This window comes from Polypterus senegalus, chromosome 2 (assembly GCF_016835505.1).
Source record: "Polypterus senegalus isolate Bchr_013 chromosome 2, ASM1683550v1, whole genome shotgun sequence".
NCBI lineage: Eukaryota > Metazoa > Chordata > Cladistia > Polypteriformes > Polypteridae > Polypterus > Polypterus senegalus.
In genome coordinates this window covers 153259459-153282261 of record NC_053155.1, presented here as the reverse complement: position 1 = coordinate 153282261, position 22803 = coordinate 153259459, and the positions used below count along the sequence as shown (strand labels likewise).

The window sequence follows — 22803 nt, the reverse complement described above, 5'->3', positions numbered from 1 at the left end:
GTATCACAGTGAGAGCTGTGACTGGATACTCTAAAAAAACATCAGCACCATTTCCAGTAGTTTTAGGATTCCGCCAGGACTGTGCTTTGCCTCCTATTCAATTTGTGATCTTCATGGACAGAATATCAAGGTGCATTTGGAGAGGGAAGGGCTCCAGTTTGGTGACCTTGGAATCACATCACTTCTTTTTGCAGATGACATGGTCCTGTTGGCTTCATCAGGCTGTAAACTCCAACACGCATTGGGCCGGTTTGCAATTGAGTGTGGAGCAGAAGGAATGGTGATTAGCACCACCAAATCTGAGGTCACGGCCCTCAGTAGAAAAAAGTGAACTGTCCTCTCCGAGTGGGAGGTGAGTTACTGCCACAAGTGGAGGAGTTTAAATACCTCAAGGGTCTTGTTCAAGAGTGAGGAGAAAAGAGATGGTGAGATCGACATAAAAATTGGGGTGGCAAACGCTGTTATGCGGTCGCTATACTGATCTGTAGTGGGGAAGAACAAGCCACGTCAAAAGGCGAAACCCTTGATTTACTAGTCATAGTCTACATCCCTACCCTGACCTACAGTATGGTCATGAGCTTTTGGTAATGACAAAATAAACGATATCACAGGTGCAAGCGGACAAAATAAGCTTTCTCTGCAGAGTGACTGGGCTCTCCCTTAGAGATATTGTGAGAAGTGCCTCCCTGTGGAGGTTTTACAGGAATGACCAGCTGGGAGGAGATACCCGGGAAGACCTTGGGCTCACTGGGAGGATTATACCGTACAGATGGCTTTGGGATCCCACAGTATGAGTTGGCAGGTGTGGCTGGGGAAAAGGACATTTGGGGTTAATAGCTAAGACTGTTACCCCTGTGACCCAGGTGGAAAATGGATGGATGGAGAACTCTGATATTATCATTATTTTTTTTTTTTGATAAACCATAATGATAAAAAAAACTTTGCCTTTCTTGTTAACTTACTTCTCTGATGAGAATACCATGTTTGTCTTCAAGGATGGAAAAACTTCAAAGTTAAAAATGCTATGGAGAAAATTAATGCAGAAAAAGACAGCAATGTAAAGAAAAGTAGTTAATTGGTCAATAGGCTATTTAAAGGTAAGTTTAACAAATGGGGGCTACCTTTGGATGTTTCTGTTTCTTTGGATTTGTACTCTTTTTAAAATCTGCACTAGTGTTTAGGGTCTCCTCATTATGGGCCTTCTAAATGCTCTCTTGCCCTAATACTGAACTGCTTTAATTTCAGCATCCTACAGACTTCTGCTGCTCCGCATTTTGTCCTCGTATTAATTATTTGGACAAACCAGGATGCTTTGATACTCATTAATAAACCCTGCCTTTCCAAGAAGCTTGTTGATCTGACAAGAATACCGTGTTTGTCTTCAAGGATAAAAAACTAAATTAAAGAAGGAAAAAAAAAAACAATACATGGAGAACATTTATTCAAAATTAAATTCATAGCATCTCTATTAATAAAGCATGGAGATAACATTAAAACATAAATACTGTACAATTACATATAAAAAGTAATACAAGAAAAAAATCAACATAAATATAAGGAAAGACAGGTTCTCTCCACCCAGATGTGGCACCTGATCAACTTAAGATACCATGGAGCATAGTTGATACAACATCACCAGCACAGTTTCTTTCTGTCTAGTACATATACTGTATAACACAGAGTGTTTTAGAAAGGCTTAGATGATTGTTAAGGACCTCAGCCATCCTGCAGTTCCTTTTTTACCTACTCCTCTGCCAACTGTTACAGGACTGGTTACACCGGCACCAGTAAACTGAGAGGTGGCTTCATAAGGCTACATGTAAATGTCCAGTTTGCACAAATTGTAGCAGCCAGCAGACTTATCCTGAGACAATATCATATGAGGTGGGCTCGATACCACTTCCACTAGTCTGAGGGACCCATGTAATAATGTTACTGTGTGATACAGACAAAAGGACATTTGAACTTATGCTTGATACAAGATATGCAAATTGCTTTGTAAATTGAATTTAGATGTTCAAAATGAACACTACTACTAAACTTGTTAATTGTAAAATCTAAATTGTTTCACAAATAATCACTTATGTTAAGTATAATTATTGAAATAATTATTCAGTATTGATATATTTTAATCATCTAAATTTAATGAATATCAAAACACTAAGGTACTTGGTGAGAGTATGAATTAAAATACTGTACTGTCCTTCACGCATATACCCTGAGCGTGTATCAGTTCAGTCAAAACTTTAACAAACAGAACAATTTTGGTAACATTTACATTGTTTAGTTCTTGGTTCAATGAAAATGGCACAGTAATATTAAGTAAAAAACAAATTAACCTAATTCTTTATACTTTAAAGTTTTATTATTATTACAGAACTTTTCCCATTTTCTTAACTCACTCTGTTCATAATGGGATATATGGCTATAAATACACATGGTATGCACACACACACACACACACACACACACACACTTCTATTTACATATATAATACTATTTACAAATACTAATATAGTACACACATACTGACCTACTTTAGATTTTCAAATCTTTCAAGCACAAAAAAAAAATAATAATCCATCATATAATCTCTTATAACTGAACACAAGAGAAATGTCTGGCCTTATTTGTTTTTAAAAAGTTGTAATCAGTTGTTCAATGTATAAACTTTTTAGTAGCAGTGATCAAATTGCAGTTTTTCTTTTATCAAGAGAAGTCATACAATTTGAAAAATTTGACTGAAATGGTCATTTAATCATATTTTCCTTCTCTTGAATGATACTTATTCTTTCATTGTTCCAGTATAGGAACAGCCAAGCTTATGATGAATTCTACAGATGCTCCATTAAAACATTCAGCAGGCATTATTCATTTGTCAAGTCCTGGATTATTTTCCTTTTCTTAAGATGGTCAATAAACATCCTTTCAACATACACATTGTGGTAGGGACTCTGAAAGACAGGAGGGGAAAAAATTAAAAAAATTAAAAAATCAAACTACAATGTAGTAGCTGCCAAGTATAATAACACATATCCACCTGTGTGGCTCCAGACCAGTGTGTGGCTAATATATAAATGATAAATAATAATAGAGAACAATGAAGTATGCAATAACTAAATAATATTTCGTAGCAAATTCAAAAACACCACCATCCCCAAGTCAGCTAAGGAGCTATAAAAATGAAATCAGATTATCCAATGAGTTGTCATTGAAAGCTTTTAGAAGAGACTCAGCACACATATGTAAGAACAATATTAATAATTTGCTATTAAGCTCTAAATAAGCTTTACACCGTTCATTGAAAAGAAGTTTGCATTTTTTTCAGATTTCAAACATGACATCTTTATCTTACCTTGTTATAATGGATGGAGTGTGAGATTTCCAATTGAGTGAGGTAAGGTGATGACTGAGCAATCTAAGGTAACACATGAGATATGTGGATGCACAATATTTCCTCATGTGGTAACACTCTGAATATTGCTCTGAATGGTTTGAGAAGTAGGCACAGACAACCCCCATCCTCTAATATGGTCTGACTGTTTGGCAGCCCCAAAATATACGGCCAAGGCAGTCAGGTGCCCGGCAACATCACTCACAATCAATGTTTTGACTTGGGTATGTTTTAGATAACTTAAATCAAATGCATGCAGAGTACAATTTTAAGATGAATTACAAATGATGTTTGTTACAGGACAATTTCCATTCTTAATTTGAAATTAGACAAAAGGATTTTTTGTAAATGCTGCCCTGTCACACATGTGCACATGGGAGACAGGTAAAGGGCCTGAATGAGGATAATTCCATGCCAGAGCAAGGATTTGTGTAATCTGCAGAACCAATTACGGGAAATCATGCCTGGTCCCAATGACGTTACTTCTGTTCCCAGGTCCAATGATGTCACTTCCAGTTCCAGGTTTAATGACATCACTTTCGATTTCAGCCCTGATGACGCAACTTCTAGTTCCGGCCCTGATGATGTCACTTCCTATCCTCTGCTTTAAAACTGCCATCTCTCTGTTTTGGATTTGAATCTGTACACTAATGTATTCTCAATTTAAATATTTTGCAGCCTGGAATAATTATGTTCATGGCTGCCCCAAATCTTTTTGTGAATCTTTTGTCTCATTTTTGACAGCCCCAAATATCAAAGGAGGACATTTCTGACAAAGACTGGCAGAGTGTAAAAAAATTGTTTATGTCTTCATTACTGAAAGATAATAATGTTTGTCTCCTGACAAATGTCTTTAAAAAGATTTCTAGCTTGTGCATAAGAGGTTTGTATATTGGGGAAATGATTGCATCCTTCAAACACTGACTTCCAAAATGTAATCTTCCACCATCCCATTTCTGCGATGGTTCCCAATGCCAAGATATATCTACTTAATGAAAATTTTGTAAAAAGCCAAACTGAAAAGGGCGGTACGATGGCACAGTGCTGTCTGGCTGTAAGGAATTTGTGTCCCAGGTCCTCCCTGCATGGAATTCGCATGATCTCCCCATGTCTGCATGAGTTCCACCCGGGTGCTCTGGTTTCCTTGAACATTCCAAAGATGTACAGATTAGGTGGGTTGTGTTCCACAACCCCCCGTGATAGATGAAAATCCACGAAGTAGAAACCATAAGTTTGTATGGTTATTTTTATATATTTTAAGCCCTTATAAACTCTCCCACACTGTTAACATTATTAGAGCCCTCTAGACATGAAATAACACCCTTTAGTCAAAAGTTTAAACTGTGCTCCATGACAAGACAGAGATGACAGTTCTTTCTCATAATTAAAAGAATGCAAACATATCTTCTCTTCAAAGGAGCGCCGTCAGGAGCAGAGAATGTCAGAGAGAGAGAGCGAGATAAAAGCAAGCTATCAAAAAATCAATATGTGCTTTTAAGTATGCCAAAGCACCGCAATAAAGCGGCATTTTGTAGAGGAGCGTCTGTATCCTCTATGCAAACAGCCTCTGTGCAAACAGCCCCTCTGCTCACACCCCCTCCGTCAGGCACAGAGAATGTCAGAGAGGGTGAGAGAGAGAGAAAAGCAAACAATGAAGCACCGCTCGGGAAGCATATCTTATATCATTGAGTAGTTTTAGTTAATATGTAATACATGCTGTGATTGGGTAGCTTCTAAGCCATCCGCCAATAGCGTCCCTTGTATGAAATCAACTGGGCAAACAAACTGTGGAAGCATGTACCATAAATTAAAAGACCCATTGTCCGCAGAAATCCGCGAACCAGCGAAAAATCTGTGATATATATTTAGATATGCTTACATTTAAAATCGATAGAGTGAAGCCACGAAAGTCGAAGCGCGATATAGCGAGGGATTACTGTATGGGTGTTTGCCCTGGCATCCTGTCCAGGGATTGTTTCTGCCTTGCTCTCTGTGCTAGCTGGGGTAGGCTCCGGCACCCTCCACAACTCTGTTCAGGATAAAGCGAGCTAGAAAATAACTGACAGTCTGAAAATTTAATTACCATGCACTGGTGCAATGGACAGTAACATATCAGACCACTTCGACACTGGTACCACATGCTAAAGTGTTCATCCACAGAATTCCTGATAAATTAACAGTAGTTTGTAGTAGTAGGAAGGTACACAAAGCAAAGTATGTAGAGATGAGTTGTAAAAGAATAAAACAGTGCGTTCCCTCTATTTTATGTGGTACAATAATAATGTCTACTCTAAGTAGACGTTTTGATTAAAGAAAAAGACAAAAACTTAAGTCACTATTCATTATCTCTCAGTGATGCTAATTGCCTACGGTTAGCATATTAGCATTTCACTTGTCTGACAAGTTTCATACCTATCTGATTCTATGGTTTCCGGGCCTTGTGAAGAAATCAGGGGACCGGACTAAACAAAGACTCATAGCCAGTAGTTATCTCTCTATTTAAAACCTAGATGCTTTGAAAACCAACAGCTAATGCACCTCTCCTTGAACATAGTTGAGTAGCTGTGACCCATCCAAAAAAATGGACATTAAGTAAATTCTATCAAAATAACACACAAAAACTATCAAATGCCTCTGTAAAGGATATCAGAGGTATAGAGATAAGTGCTTCTCCCAAATATGTGTTGTAAAGTTCCACTCACACCATTGCCTGCATAAAGTTTGAACATTTTTACCTTGATCACATGGTTTATTTCAGGGTGTTGTGATTTCAATTCACATGCCAAAGATATGCACATTAAGTTTAATTGGTGACTCTAAATCGAGTGTGGGTGTGCCCAGTGATGGACAGATAACTTGAAAGGTTGTCCAATCTCCTCTTGAGCTTGATGCTGATAAAACAGCCTACTACTCCTCACAACCCATGATGTCTTTGTCTGCCTAATAATTCTGAGCATTTACCATATACTGTATGTGCTGTACTGTGAGTAATACAAGCTCAGTTGTGCTTGAAAACTTTGATTTTCTTGAGTGTGCACTTTGCAGATGCACAATCTGCTTTAATTTCACCTTCTAAAGGGGTTCGAAGATATCTAAAATAACAATCTTTCTTTATTGTAGTCAGTAGTTAGCTTGGCAAACTCAAGCCTAGTAAGAGAATATAGACAGGGCAAAAAAGCTGGCAATATTTGCGTGCATATATTGTGTGATATGTGGCCGGTTTATCATCCCGGCCAATAACCCCAGGCCGCCAGATGGAGCCCTCCCTGCAGTACGGAGGTGCCCTGAAGACCAGCAGGGAGTCATGAGACATGGAGTTTTCGTACAAGACCCTGCTGGATACCTCAGGGGACGCAAGAGGGAGCTGCAGGGAGGAACAAAGACTTCTTCGTGCCCTATGACCCGGACGTTCGTCATAGGAAGAGCGATGGGCTTCCGGGGTGAAAAGAAAGGACTTATACCTGACCCGGAAGTGATTAAGAATCACATGGACTGGGGATTGGGAACACTTCCGGGTCAGGGAATATAAAAGGACTGTGGGAGCTCCCAGACGGAGAGCTGAGCTGGGTGGAAGGAAGGGAACGCGTCTGAGAGCTGGAGGATTGGTTTATTCTGTTTATTATTGTAGTTATTGTTATTATACGAGTATTGTGGTGGAGAGTGTGCTTTGTGCACTGTGGCAGCAAAATAAAGTCAACAATTGGACTTTTACCTGGTGTTTGTAGTCGTGGACAGGGGTTCAAGGGAGCGAGAGTGTCCCCTATCTACCACAATTGATAATTTACTCTTATGTAACAAGATCTTAACAAAAGGTGTCTTTTGGTTTTAATGACATTTAAAAAGCATCAGTAAAGTTATTATTTATCTGTGAAATGTGGCCAAACAAATGATCTTCTCTTTAGAACCTGCAGATGTGTCTTAAGTGAGACATAGTTCTCTTGATGTTGCATACTTCAATATAAAATATAATATTAAAATTTTCCTTTTATCAGCATATCAAATGTTCCACTGCACATAGACTAACAGCCACTTTACTGATGCTTTGTAAGCATCATTAATACCAAAATAAGCTGTTAAGGCATTGCTACATAACAATGAATTGATGCATTTATTAATATTATTATTTTTTAATTTGATATACTATGGCTTACCCCCGGGGTAATTCTCTTTTTGAATGAACTTTATGGTTGAGAGTATATAGTCAGGCATTGTGCAGTGCCCTTGAAGCAATTTTCAGGTTAAGGGCTGTGCTAAAGTGTCCAACTGGGGAAGGTTCATTTTGGCAGTAATGGGATTAATTAAATTAAAAATGTTCAATATAACCAACAGTAAAATATCTGCCCATCATTAACAAATTTAAAGATAGTACACCTGATTATGAATTGCACCATGCTTTAACTACACTGAAATGTTTTGCCAACTACCAAAGTGCCCATCAGGTACTTTCATCACCTAAAAATTCTTTGAACTTCTTTTGATTAAGACCAAGATCAAGATTTTAGCCCCAACAGTTTGCAAATAATAGCATGATAGACAGACATTAGCATTTCATTTTTGATATATATATACACACACACTAGGGGACTTACCCCCTGCTTGCTTTATCTCTGCCACTCATGTTGTGAAGAGGGGGGCTGAGTGCACCAAGGAGATGCTGTCGCTCCTCCGAAACTCCCTCTTAAAAGGTGATACAATGGGAAACAAATAGTTTTTTTTAACCTCCTCTTTGCTCTATCAGCAGCTGGATTGCTGCTGCTGCCATGCCACGTGATCTGCATCTTGCGCGGTGCTTGAAAAGCCTGTACAATAGATGTCTTTGTCATCTACTCTTTGTCTTTTATTTCCGGCCCTGGGTGTGGTTAAATCTCTTGGCATAAAGTCTCATCTCGCAGGATGCGAGTTCTTGATATGTTAGTTTATAATTTAAAAACAGAATAAGAATCTGAAAATCTAATATAACATTAAAGTTTGATAAATTCTGAAAATAATGATACCAAACAGATAGATAGATAGATAGATAGATAGATAGATAGATAGATAGATAGATAGATACTTTATTAATCCCAAGGGAAAATTCACATAATCCAGCAGCAGTATACTAATACAAAAAACAATATTAAACTAAAGAGTAATAGAAATGCATATAAAAACAGACAATAACTTTGAATAATGTTAGCATTTACTCCCCTGGGTGGAATTGAAGAGTCGCATAGTGTGGGGGAGGATCGATCTCCTCAGTCTGTCACTGAAGCTACTCCTCTGCTTGGAGATGACACTGTTAAGTGGATGCAGTGGATTATATGTAGGTTTTAAAATTCTCTAAAATTTTGTATATGAGATCTTATTTTTGATTATTCTTTCAGCAGCTTGGTTAAACAAGAAATTTCATACATCCAGGTATAGTCCGTCATATTTAAGTGCGAGTATGTACCGCTTTGTAATATTTTAATGGAAAATATTGTTATTACTACCTGTTGTTCCACAATGGATTTATAATTGTAAATGAATGAGTCAACAATTAAAGTTTCAGTTAATTAAAAAAAACACACATTTATTATGTCATATAAATGCAATAGCTTTTTAGTTATCAGTTGTAAGTAATTTAATAATATTTCCATAATTCTTTCATTTACATAAATTCAGGAATACTTATTATGTCAAAAAGAAAGTGAAAGCTTACAGACTACATGAACAGCAAATATACTTGTTTTCAAAAGGGCTGCACAGATTCAATTAAGGGGCTAATGCTCACAAGATTCAATTTCCCAAATTTACTGAGAAAAACAGCTTCAGTGGAAAAATATAAAAGAATATAGATAAATGCGAATAAACTACATTGAAAAGAGTAAAATTACTTTTATTTTATTAGAAGTGAATTTACCAAGTGTATAATTTTTTAAAGATTTATGACAGTTAAGCTATCCAAATAAGAATATAAGGAATGAAGTCTGTTAATTTAAGAGGCTTGTCATATTCAAAATATTTAATGGGTTATTAGTTTGCCAGTAACTGTGATTGTGGCCATCATACCATAATTATAGTGATAAAGTGCTACTAAAGTTTAATATTATTTTAAAAAACCATAAGATGGAATAAAAGCGAATTATGCCATCATAGGGAAAGGCGTCCTCAAAAGTCCTCATTTTTTGACCCAAATGTACAAAATAGAAGTATACCTTCATATCATCTTATTTTGATTAAAAACAACATTGAACTTTATTTATCTTATTATATTTATTAAAGAATTGTTGTTTTTTGAAAAAAAAAAAATCACATTTCATATCATGTCACAATATTCCCTTGTGGACAAATAAAGTATGGACATCTGTCTATGACCATAATCACCTCTCCTTTTCTTTAACAATTAAAGTACATCTATCCATCCTTTTTCTACTAGCCTACGTATCCAGGGCAAGGGTGCAGGGCAGCTCGAGCTTAATTCTAACAGTCAGATGCAAGGAAGGAACACCACCTGGACAAGGTTATCACACACACATACTCTTCGGGGCCATTCTAGCATTGCCAATTTACCTAACTTGCATGTCTTTTAACTGCGTGAGAAAACCAGAACACCTAGAGGACTGTTGGAAAGAATTACTTGCAGAATGGAAGCCTTAATTGCTACTGTAACTTTATGTATGTAAGACTAGGAAGCTCATGCAACAAGGACCATTGACGAAACTGCAATGTGAAGAATATCAACACCACAAATCTGTTTCATCATGTTATCTTACATCAACAATAAGTTACGTAACTAACGTAACCTGTTACACACGCTACTGAACACATATCCCTACATCTTTCACTTGAAGTAAAGGGATGGTTGCCATAGTGACACAGGGTTATTGCTATTGCCTCACAATCCTGGAGAAAGTTGGTCATCTGCATGTGGAGTGTGCCTGTATGCACGATTTTCAAATTACAAAGATCTGTGTCAAACACATTAACTTGTGTTTCCAAGTTGACCAAGTATTAGGGAGTATGGATGTGTGCTTGAGTGTACTGAGCTTTGGCTCTGTCCAACATGGCGATCTGCATTGTTTTCATTGCTGCATGAAAAGAATCCAGTCCCTACAAAATCAGAAAAAGGTCAACAGGATATTAATAGTGGGTGGAACAACAGGGTGGTCTGTTAACTACCCTCCTCTGCGAAATTAGCTTAACTCTTTGAACTAAACTTGCAAGGTCACTATTAATTTAAGATATAACTAATCTTATTTCAGTATCACCTCAGCTGGATTAATCTTTTAGCATAATGGTACATAAAATTTAGTGTTTTCATTAACCAGGAAAGCTTAAGCCTCAGGACATTGTGGAACAAAAGAGATAGTCCATGTAATATTGTATTTTTGTTACTTACAATGTTATTGACATCCAAGCAAATTGCCCTCTTTCACTCAAGCTTGCCTATTAGGTTGTGCTTAAAAAATAATGTGACATTATTGGCCAATACTGTGTAATGTATTTATACACTCTCACACACAAAACAAGCAACCAGAAATCAGTTCTTTCAAGTATGCTGCTCAGTCCTCAGTATGTTATATTAACTCCATTTTGTTGTTGGAGATGGATGCTTGACACAATGCTTTGCCAGCAGCAGTGCTGTAATTTCATATTGTATTTATTCAATTTTTTGAGAGACCCCGCAGTCTAATATTCCTGTTGAGGTTTCAAAGAGTGCATAGCAAAAAACTGAACAAAAACAATTCTGAAACAGCAAATAAATAAATACAATAAAAATGGTAAACTGAAGCCAAATCAAAAGCAAGTGGCACAGTATCCCCCTGTCACATGAGGCTGCAGATGAAAAGGATACATAGACTCAGATAATGACATTGACCTTAATCAGCCTTGTAAACACAGCTGCAGAGCACTTACAGCCAACACACTCTGTATCCAGTGGTAGCTTCTAACCATGTGCCAAGTAAGACTGAAAGACATCCTGGGAGTGAGGACACCTCACATTACTGCAGCAAAACCAAACCCAGAGTCCTTCAGTTTTGCTTAACACTCCCGTACCAGCATGTGTACAGACACCTTTTGGCTGATAGATGCAACCAAATTAAAATTATACAGAGAATGCTTCTCTAAAAATTAAGGTCGGGTTTGATATATAAGAAAATAATACAAGAATGACAGAAAATATCAATAATACTAGTCAGGAAATAAAGGATGAGGTAAAGTGACTAATTAGCAAAAAACAAGAAGCTAGAACCCGAGTCCAAAAATCCTTTGAAAGTTTCATACAAATTCTTTACTAGAATAACTAAGGATTCATAAGGACTCTGATTCATAACTGTGGCATGAACAGAGAGTAAAAATAAAGTAGGAATTTTTATAAAAGCATGAATCAGAGACTATACTCATTGTAGGAAGGGGTAACATGTTGAATGACTTAAGATAGGGCTAAAGTCAATTTGTGCAAAGAATCCGATAAAGCAGCTTAAAATTATACTTTGCTAACACACACTTAAAGCTGTCTAAAAGTGTACAGGGGGAAAAAGGTCCAAATAGAGAACAGTGTTATTAAATTTCCTTTTAGATAGGTTATATGCTTTGAGAATACTCAACATTTAGATCATTTTCATTTAAAATACTTGCATCACTCTCACTAGACAATGAAAAATCAACTTTGATTTCCTATGCTAAATTGCTCACAAGAAGACTAATTTTTCTCCTATTTCAACTAGTGGAATTCTATTTTAGCTCCACTATTAAAGTACAATACATCATTTTCCTATTTAAACTGGAAAAAATAATCTTACTCTGTCATGAATAGTTCAAGATTTTTGGAATTTGGCAACAATTCATTAATACTCCTCCATTAGCATGCAGGCTTCCTGTTACACTTTTTCTGCCGTCTTAATATAGCTGATGAACTACAACAAACAGGGCTGGATAGGTGAAGGAAGTGTGCATTCAGTTTTTCAGAAATTCCTTTTGGGAATGTAATATCTACAGTATATTACTCTGTTAATCTGTAATCTTTAACTGAACTGTGCCTTCTTATTTGTAATTTGTTCTGAGAAAATAAATAAACAAATAAATAAACAAAAATCTTAAAAATCTAATTGACCTTCTGTGTTGGTTAATAGGGGGATATGGGTGGTTCGGGGGGCATTGTTCATGGTTAGCAGTCATCCAGAAGCTTACACTGTATTTTAAGCAGAGGCATATACTTTTCTATGATTTACTGAGAAAGTTTCGTAAACCTAAGTAAAAATAACAATGGGTGTGAGTCAGTTTTTAGGTAAGGTGCTTTTACAACATTGTATTTAAAGCAGGGAAACAAACAACAAATGTTTTACTTCATGCAATGACTACACACTGATTGTATGGCATGTGTTTTGCACTTTTCCAGTTTGCTTGTAAAGGACCTAAGGGCTCATAGGCACATGTTGCTGTAAATTATCTACAGACAAAGCTGAAAGGTTGCTTTGATGATCTCTGAAACCAGAAACAAAAACAGCATGATAATTAAATGAATACATACAATAATTGCAGGAGCAAAGATATCAGGGAAGGTGTACATGATAGAGTCCTATATAAGATATCCAAATAAAAAGAGAAGATCATCATACTGCCAAATAAACAGCAACTTTACATGCCAATCTAAGAAGGTTGGGACCACCGTGGGCAAAAGAATGGAGATATAGATATTATAATTAGGAGCCTTAGAATCAAAGAAATGAAAGAGTTTGGTCTTATTTGACTCTCAGGCATAAACTTAAATTTAATGCTTCAGAATTCCTGGGAATGTTGTGCAGCCAACTAGATTAGTTCTCCAGGACAGTTATTTAGTAAGACTCTGTCTGTGACTTGCATGCCTCTCTATTTAGATGGAGAAGGGACCAAGGAGAACTGGCAAAATGACGAGTCTCAAGATATCACAAGATCATTTTCTCCTGTCATAAGAAACATGCCATCTTTTATTGTGACAAGTATTTTCAATTAAATATTGCAATACATAAATAACTGCTTGATTGTTAGTTTTTTTTTCCATCTAGTTAATTTTAATTTCTTTTATCTATTTCTATACAATAATATTTTACCCATTTACTAACAGTCACTTTTCATTAGAAAACAAAAGTTCAGTAAAACTATAGAATCTCTTAAGATTCCGACACCAAAATCAAAACAAAAAATGTCTTTCAACATTCTCATAAAGGAAAACAAAATGAAGATGGAAAAAGTACAAAGTGGTGAGGTTTATTTATTATATTTATGTAAAATAGGTGTCACTGGTTTACTTTCTGTATTATTTGCATTAGGCATTTGGATAAATATGCACGTTTATAAAATACGTTTAAAATAAATTAAGTACTTTCAAAAATATATCACTTAGTAACTAAGTATCATATGAACACGTAAGTACAGTGAGCATTAATTTTTACCATTACCTTTACTTTTTTCCCCAGTATTTGGTGCTAGAGGCAATTTAGGAACACATTATAGCTGCCACATCAACCACAAATGGAGACACACTACAAAGAGTGTGGGATAAGATAAACTAAGACTACAGGATTAATGTGTGCCATGTGACTGTGATGCCCACTGCTGGCACAATCTCCTAAGACCTGGGTAATCGATTGTAATGAAACGGAGACAGACTAAAGGGAATGAAGACTGGCGTGGTGCAAAAGTACTTTATGCCATTTATTCATTTATAAGAAGTGTTCCAAAAATCAAATAAAGTGTTGTGCTTCTTTAAAGCGATAAATATTCCATAAAATCAGTTCATTGATGAGGATAAATGACCAACAATAAATAATTTTACATCCAAGTATAAAACCATGAAGACATCAGGTTGACTTTCCCTTACTGCCAGCCCTGTACATTTTTCTCCCTCCATCACCCCGTTGTACACATATTTATTCTGGAATTAAATACCATCAGCTGAGGTGCCTCTCTCATGCTTTCATCCTGACCACCATCATTCAGCATCTGTTGGAACACCTAGTGCCAGACCTCCAACTTCCAATACAGTATGCCCTCCGCTGAATCTACAGAATCCTTGGAAACCCTCATGATCACACCTGCCTCTGTAGTATTCTGTTAAGGACGATCCACCCCTGCAGTGCAGTTCTTCTTGCTTACTTACGGAGCAACTGACTACCTGCCTTCTCACTACCATGTTGGATCACACTTCCCTCTTAGACACTTGATTTATTTCACCCACCCTCTTCTTAGCCTATGCAAAACCTTTATTTTCCTGCGGCATTGTGTCCTAACTGTAACCCGTAGAGAGTCAACGAGGAAATCAGAACTAATCGCACACTCACGAGCAAGCTTGATTGGCTCAAGTCTCTAACTTAAACACCCTAAGGCTGTATGACCATGTACAACCACAGAGGCTGAGCTGCATAGATTTAAAAACTAGCACACTTCCAAGGACCTCTTACTTAAAACTTCTACTGACCTCTTAATCACTTTACCACAGTGTCACAAAGGGTACATAATGAGCACTTGTAAGGTAAAAAATATATTGTATATACATACAGTATTGTATTCCTTTACAAACTGGTTTAGGCTTCATGTTCATATGATACTTTGTTGCTGAGTAACACATCTTTGAATTCATTTTTAATCACCCTGTACATATTAGGTTCTTATTGCACAAATATTTTTAGTTTTTATTTGTATTTAGATAAATAGATATGATTTGATCTCTCTGTACCCTATAGTGCCTTATTATTGATCATGAGAAATTTAATTGCTTTTATATTTTACATTTATTTTCAGTCTATGGCTTTTGTTATTTAAAAGGCACTGCAGTCAATATTTATGGTGCATAAACTTATAAAAAAAATCTGAATTGCAATCTAATTTTCACAGTTCCAAACAAAAGAAAATTGGATTCTCAAAGTTAGGTTTTATGAGCAGATTGACATCTTTCATATTAAATTTAAAACAGAAATAATAAAAATGTAATTCTCAACCAGTTTTCTCATCTTTCTGTCTGCAGTGATAATGCCAACATTAAAAAAAAAGATTAAAAAAATTATTTTATTACTATACAACATTGAGTAACAGTGGGTTTATTTGGCTTTATGACATATACCAAATGAAAAAGAATCTTTAATGTCTCTGCAAGGTGATCTAAATTAACTGCAAATATAAAACACAAAATAATTGAGCACATACCATAAGTATTTCTCTAATTCAAGTCAGTATTTAGCAGATATATCTTTGGCAGCCAGTGTGCACAGATCTCAATCAGATTTGCATTTCTGGGCACTGACATTTTCTCTCCATTGTTCTTTGCAAAAATGCTCAGCCTCTATCAGGTTGCAGTCATAGTTTCTCAGACTGAGACATATGCTCATATTCATTCAGCATCTCAGAGCAGGAAAATGGTTCTACACTCAGGGGTAGAAGTAAAAGTATTTTATCAATTTGTCTAATTTAGAAAACTATTCCTAACTTCAAAAGGATTTAAGAGAGCTTGTGAGCTGTTTAACTTGCTACGAGCTGCCAGAAGGTGGCATTCAGGAAGAGATCAACACACATATCTAGAGAAAGGCTGAATGTTTAGAAAATGATGGACAACAATGAACTCATAAAAATATATTGATTTGACATTATAATTATCTTAATTGACCCATCTATGTGGGTAAGCCATATGCTGTCAGGTGAAATGAAAGTGTTGGTATAGTTTTGGCACAAGGAAAATGCAGCTTTGCAATAGTAATTTGTGTATTTCACAACCAACTATTTTCTCCGAATTTTAAATGCCCTTAAAACTCTTCAGGTAATATGTAGATTATAGATTTCCCTATAACTCCAAATGAGTTATTATTAAATCCACTTGAGCTAATATTAAAGCAAGCTGCATTCAGGCAAATCGGCATGCATATAAAGATAATTTTCCAAAGTGTGGATGAGCACACATATGTGAATCACAAGTGATATCACAGTATCAATACAAAGGTTGTCATGGATGCAAGTTGTACTGTAATAGCCAGCATATTACCCTGAAGATAAGTGGAAAGGGACAGGTGCCAGACAGCGTAATGTGACACAGGTATGCTGAGATGTATTCCATGAATCCCGAGAACATTCATGTTAACACTTTATAAGTTCGGGATGGTCCAAGAGGGCAGGTGAAAACTCTAGAAGCCTTAAATACAGTCTCACAGAACATAAAGGGAAAGGATCATGGAGAGAGGCACACAGCACATGGAAGACTAACATAACATTGGTAGAGTGATCTCAACTTATGACCACAGGACGTTCCTTGTCAAGTAATAATTACTGATACCAGCAATGGCTGTGGGTCACTCCCTACTAAATAAATGAGCCTGTTATCGGGCTTAACTCCGATTTAGTGTGTGTCCCAGTCTTTCTATCACAGTGTTTGTTACTGTATTATTCTTGATATTGTTGTGATCAAGTGGTAACTATTTTTCTTTTACTTTTAATATTATTATCTTTATGGTGAAGCCTTAATAGCATCAGAAAACAACAAAAATGTTACCATTAGTAACAAATTGTGGCAAGAGGTACTGAAAAATTTGGATGTCATTCAATCTCTGACGTGAATTCCTACTCTTAGCTGGAACTGGGTCTGGGACTCTTTGTAAATACTTCTTATGTCCTACTCTAATGTTGGACAAATTCTTATCCTATTGTGACTCATAGTGCAATTCTTTGGAGTAATTCTGAGACAGACGCTTGATAAATATGGGCCCTGGGCTCTGACTGTTACTACATGACATTATCATTCTTATTTTTAAGCCATTTCTGTACAACTTTGACTTGAAGCTTGGGACCAGTGTCTTGCTGGGACACAAACCTTATCCTAAGATGTTTTGTACATGCATGATAAAAATTATAAAAAAAGGTAGTGTGTGTGATAGAGCAGATAGTGGATTTCGAGGAGAAACTGGTTACATGGGTGCCAGAACAATGAACAAAGGGCTGAATATTAAGTATTAGGTCATCTGTTCATCATTAAGTCATCCACTCGACCAAAATATTACATTCATCCTCCCTTCACTGCTTTTGGTTGAACATTCAAAGAAGTGTTTTGCTGTTGTCTGTACACAAGACCGTTTATGTATGTCAACTGATATACAGTAAATAAAACTCTGGATTTATCTACAGGTTAACGGGGTATAGATACACGAGTAAGGAGTACATCTGATGAGCCAATTTGCATTTTCCATTGATTACAATGTTTTCTATTTTAATATTTTCCTATTGATTATGTAACTGGACAGTGGCAACATGTAGCAACTTGGTCAGATATGAAACTATGAATAACTACAACTACTTTGTACACATATTTTACAGGAATATTGCCTTACTTTATGTCCATGTTGCACTGAAAGTTGAAGTTTCTGGTTGTCTTTCCTTTCTTATTTCAAGAATATTCATTATTACTCCTAAATACCTCAGACACTTGATCCTTCACTGTCACCATCTTCACTTAATGCTTGTTCTGATATTTAACTAATCCTTGCTATATATAGATGCCAGGTTATTATTTTACACAAACAATGGAAGGTTAAACAAAAGAAAAAAAAATACTGCTTGGTTTAATGAATGCACATTTCTGCTAAATAAAACTTGGTGAGACCAGAATATGTCAAAAATATCATGAGCCTATGCATCCACTACATTAGGTGCCCACAAAGTATCTGTAGATCTTTGCAGGACAACAACTGTTTGGCCTAGAATATCTAAATATTACTTCAGCTAATGGGCATTTTCAGCACAATAACGCTAAGTCCTGTAATGACCTAAAAATCCACAATATTCAATTTCAATACAAAAATATTGAAATCTTCTACTAGCAAATTTACAACTAAGAGACATGGTCTGCACAGACCAGCATCCCTTCCTCCACACATTCACAAGGACACTAGCCTGTGCTGAAATTCCAACTATTCAGAGGGTAAACAGGTAACCAACACATCATTACATGGATTTACCAAATAACACGGCCATGGCATGCACTTAGACCCTAAATATAAAAAAGTGTCTACTTGTACATGTTTCATATACATTGTGATGGGTTTGGGAAACTGGAATCCATCCTTGCTCCAATAAGCACTTGCTTCTTGAATCAAATACCTTTAACACTAACAATAGAGCCTGAGAGCAACAGTTACCAAGAATATTAAGAAAGCTAAATGGCAGTTTTTACAGAGATATTACAAAAAAGATGACCCAAAGATGACTCAGTATTTAAATGTAAAAGAATGGCATGGGAGGAAGTGAAATGCATTACAGTAACAGTAAACTTAAGACAGCGAACAACCAAAAACCACTATCTACCTTTTAATGAGCCAATGGTCTGAACTGTTTATTCAGTTATACACAGTATATATATATATATATATATATATATATATATATATATATATATATATATATATATATATATATATAATTGCTTTCAGCAGACGCCTTTATTCAAGACAACTTAGAAATCAAGTTTATTATACTTTGTATATAATAGATATACAATTCGGCCAAAAAAATCTTGTGTAAGAGTGCCTTTCATTATATGACCTCTCTTGTGATGTACCCGCTACCACCTGACAGAAAGATTATACAGGTTTTCTGTAATGTTTTAATCTTAGCTGCAATCCCATTACTTCGGCTTATTACCAAGATGACAACCCACACATAGTATGACCTTGAAATCTTCTTCCCACACTATTTGCTAAAATAAAGGAATTGTGGACTGAGCTGGGTGAACTTACAAAAACATTATTAAGAACACCACATATTAGGTGTACGCTAACTGAAAGAAATTTAATTAAATGATGTTGCCTTTATCGTAATATATGTACAGTCAAATACTGCTGTAGTCTTGCATTTTATTTAATTCTATCAACTTCTGCACATGTGTAAATACATCAACAAAGTAAAAACTGTAGAGAGACTAGTGTTACTTAGGTTTATTAGGAAACAATCATATTCCAGAAAATTCTTAGTCATTATTACTTACCTTTTTTATCTCGTTCATTGTTGCATTCCCATAATAGTGGACATGATCACTTACATTGTCAAATCTATACCTAAATCCAGCTATAGAAACATTATTACACATGTGCAAAGCCATTGTAATGGCAATCATTCCTGTTGTAGGGTGTTGTTGTACCTGTTGGCGAGGAAAAGAAACACATTTGTAGCTAAAAAAAATCAGGAAAAGAAACACATTTGTAGCTAAAAAAATTATTTCCAAATTAAAATAAACATTTTATTTTAAACTAACCTTACTTATTTTGCCTATTTTATAAATGACAAAAAAGGGTAAATATGTAATATGTAAATTCAAACATGCTAAACATCAGACCTAAACATTAAACCTTTAGGGCTAATAAATTTGCAAAATGTATACACCATGAGGTATTTTAAATATACATTTATGAAAGCAATTTTATTCTTCTGTCTCATTCTCTATCCTGGTGATTGTTATAGCAGACTGATCTTAGAACATACTTCCCTCATTTACAAGTAGTGTTCAGCTCCTTTTGAGGAATTCCAAGTTGCTCCCATGCTTGCAATCATTCCATGACTTTCCTAATAGGTCAGACCTTGTTCATCTCCATTAGAAGTCAAGATTATTAAGCAACTTACGTTTACCACAATTAGCTCTGCAGTGTGCAACAAATTCATTTTGGCCATTTTCACCTGCAATTTCACGCTTTTCATTATCATACAAAGTTCAATACCACAAGTAAGGTGGATGAAATGGATTGATTGGTAAAGAGTTTCATTCAAGGACTTGCCTTCCACTTTATCACAACTGTGTAACACAGTGCTTCAAGAACTAATGCTACTGAACCATTACCAATTTTCACAATCACAAGTAGGGTAAAGGAAGTCCCCAGAGACCTTATGTATAAAACCTTGCTTAAACCCCATACTAAAAATTGCTTACAGTTGAAAATCAAAGCCAGGTCCTACATTAAATTCCTTTATAAATGTTAGATCAACTTAAAACTATGCATGTGTACACTTTTAGTTGCTTCTTGTCACTATCTGTCAGTAACCATATATGGCATAAAAATGTCAATTATGAATATTCATGATCTAATTACAATATGAATTTGTCCATGTTCCTGAGTGACTCCTTTACTACAAAGCAGGGAAGAAAAAAAAAGAGAAAAAAAGAAAACAAAACATATGAGAACTTGAGGTATTACTGCCTGAAGTGCAAAACCACGAAAACATTCTTATTGATGGTTTCTGTGTAGGAGTCACAAATACACTATAGCAAAGTGCCATCATGCACAGCCCAGACTGTCGCCACTACTCACTGTATATTTGATGAAAGCTTTATGAGCAGAACGGTAAGATATTAAGAACATTCTTATTGAATACTATGTGTCCCCCACAGCTGTGCCCATGTAGTAGTGAAACAAAATAAAGAAATGCAATTCTGGCCAAGTGGAAGGTAGGTACGCTCCCATGTCCAACATTGGCACTGTATCTGATCGTGTTCAGTTCTGACAGGAGAGCATCCCCAACGTGGAGAGAAAAGCACGTGGCCGTGATATCTCTGGCTATCAGCAGCTACACTCTAAAACACACACAGCTCTGATCTTCCTCTCAAAAACATGAAACGTTACTCCTTAACAATCAGTAGATGATAATGTCTGTTAAACAGGTATTGCTAGTTAAGTGGAGGCAAGGTACGCTCCAACATGTGGCGAGAGGAAGAGCGACTCGAATGAAGGCTGGTGCGTGAGTGAGGAGGGCCACGCCTCCCTCCCCCTCAGCGTCTCTCTCGGATTAGAGAAAATAAATCAGTACCACAGGTGAACTACAATACTTACCACGATGAAAGAATTCGCAAAATCAACTGGAATGTTCAAGCAAATTATAGAAGTAGTTTTCTCGTGAAAAGCGGACAGATATACAGCAGACAGAATATTATATATATACTAAGGTGTTACACCCCTGGCCTGTGCTACACATCAGCCAATTCGTGTCTCTGCCGCTTGTGTTGTGAAGAGGGGGGCTGAATGCACCCCAAGGAGACACGGTCGCTCCTCTGAAACCCCCGCTTAAACAATGATACAATGGGAAACAAATTGTTTATTTTTTTTTAACTCTTCTTTGCTCGATCAGCTGGTGGATTGCTGCCGCCATGCCACGTGATCTGCATCTCGCACAGTGCTTTGAAAATTTAAAAGCCTGTACAGCAGCTATCTTTGTTATCTACTCTGTCTTTTATTTCCGGCGCCGGGCGTGTTTAAATGTCTTGGCACAAAGTCTCATCTCACGGTACGTGAGTTCTTCATATTTTTTAGTTTATAATTTAAAAACAGAATAAGAATCTGAAATTCTAACAACATCACATTAAAGTTTGACAAATTCTGAAAAGAAGGATACCAAACATATATATGTAGGTTTTAAAATAAGCCTGATGTAAATGTGACAAAAAAAGTGACATAAAAATGTCACATAAAATCGTTGCACTTTTAGATTTAGGATTTTATATAAAGTGTAAATATATATATATATATATATATATATATTATATACAGTATACATATACACACACACAGTGATCCCTCACTATATCGCGCTTCGACTTTCGCGGCTTCACTCCATCGCGGATTTTAACTGTAAGCATATCTAAATATATATCAGGGATTTTTCGCTGGTTCACAGATTTCTGTGGACAATGGGTCTTTTAATTTATGGTACATGCTTCCTCAGTTGATTTCATACAAGGGATGCTACTGGCGAATGGCTGAGAAGCCACCCAATCAGAGCATGTATTACGTATTAAATAAAACTCCTCAATGATATACGATATGCTTCCCGTGCTGTGCTTTGCATACTTAAAAGCTCTAGCAGCACGTATTGATTTTTGATTGTTTGCTTTCCCTGTCTCTCTCACTCTCTGCCTGACGGAGGGGGTGTGGGCAGAGGGGCTGTTTGCACAGAGGCTGTTTGCTTAGAAGATACGGACGCTCCTCTAAAAAATGCTGAAAGACTACCTTCACATTGATTCCTTCATTCCGGCCACTTTATCGCGGTGCTTGCATACTTAAAAGCGCAACAGCCCTATTGATTTTTGATTGTTTACTTTTCTCTCTCTCTGATATTCTCTGCTCCTGACGGCACTCCTTTGAAGAGGAAGATATGTTTGTATTCTTTTAATTGTGAGAAAGAACTGTCATCTCTGTCTTGTCATGGAGCACAGTTTAAACTTTTGACTAAAGGGTGTTATTTCATGTCTAGAGGGCTCTAATAATGTTAAAAAACGTATTTAGAAGGTCGTAAACAGGTTTTCAATGCTCTAACTGCGAAAATATTAGATTTATAAATAAAGAATCCTACTTCGTGGAAATTCATTTATCTGTCTGGAGCGGATTAACCGCGTTAAACAAGGGTTTACTGTATAACTGTGCGGAGAATATTTATAAACAGTGTGGGAT

The 22803-nt window shown here is 36.2% G+C and overlaps 1 protein-coding gene across 7 annotated transcripts in view; it reads right to left on the bottom strand.

Annotated features, from left to right (window-relative positions):
* Positions 1-1419: 1419 nt before the first annotated feature.
* Positions 1420-22803, bottom strand: part of LOC120523495 (type 2 lactosamine alpha-2,3-sialyltransferase-like) — a 159976-nt gene continuing 138592 nt past the window's right edge. For 6 of the 7 annotated variants that reach the window (XM_039744857.1, XM_039744861.1, XM_039744859.1 and 3 more), the window contains 2 exons: positions 19356-19508; positions 1420-2954 (listed from right to left, as the gene is read on the bottom strand). In XM_039744857.1, coding sequence (XP_039600791.1) covers positions 2868-2954; positions 19356-19508 — 240 coding nt within the window. In that variant the 3' untranslated portion in view covers positions 1420-2867. Of the gene's footprint in view, positions 2955-19355; positions 19511-22803 lie in introns of those variants that run through there. The other variant, XM_039744862.1, reaches the window with a different exon arrangement.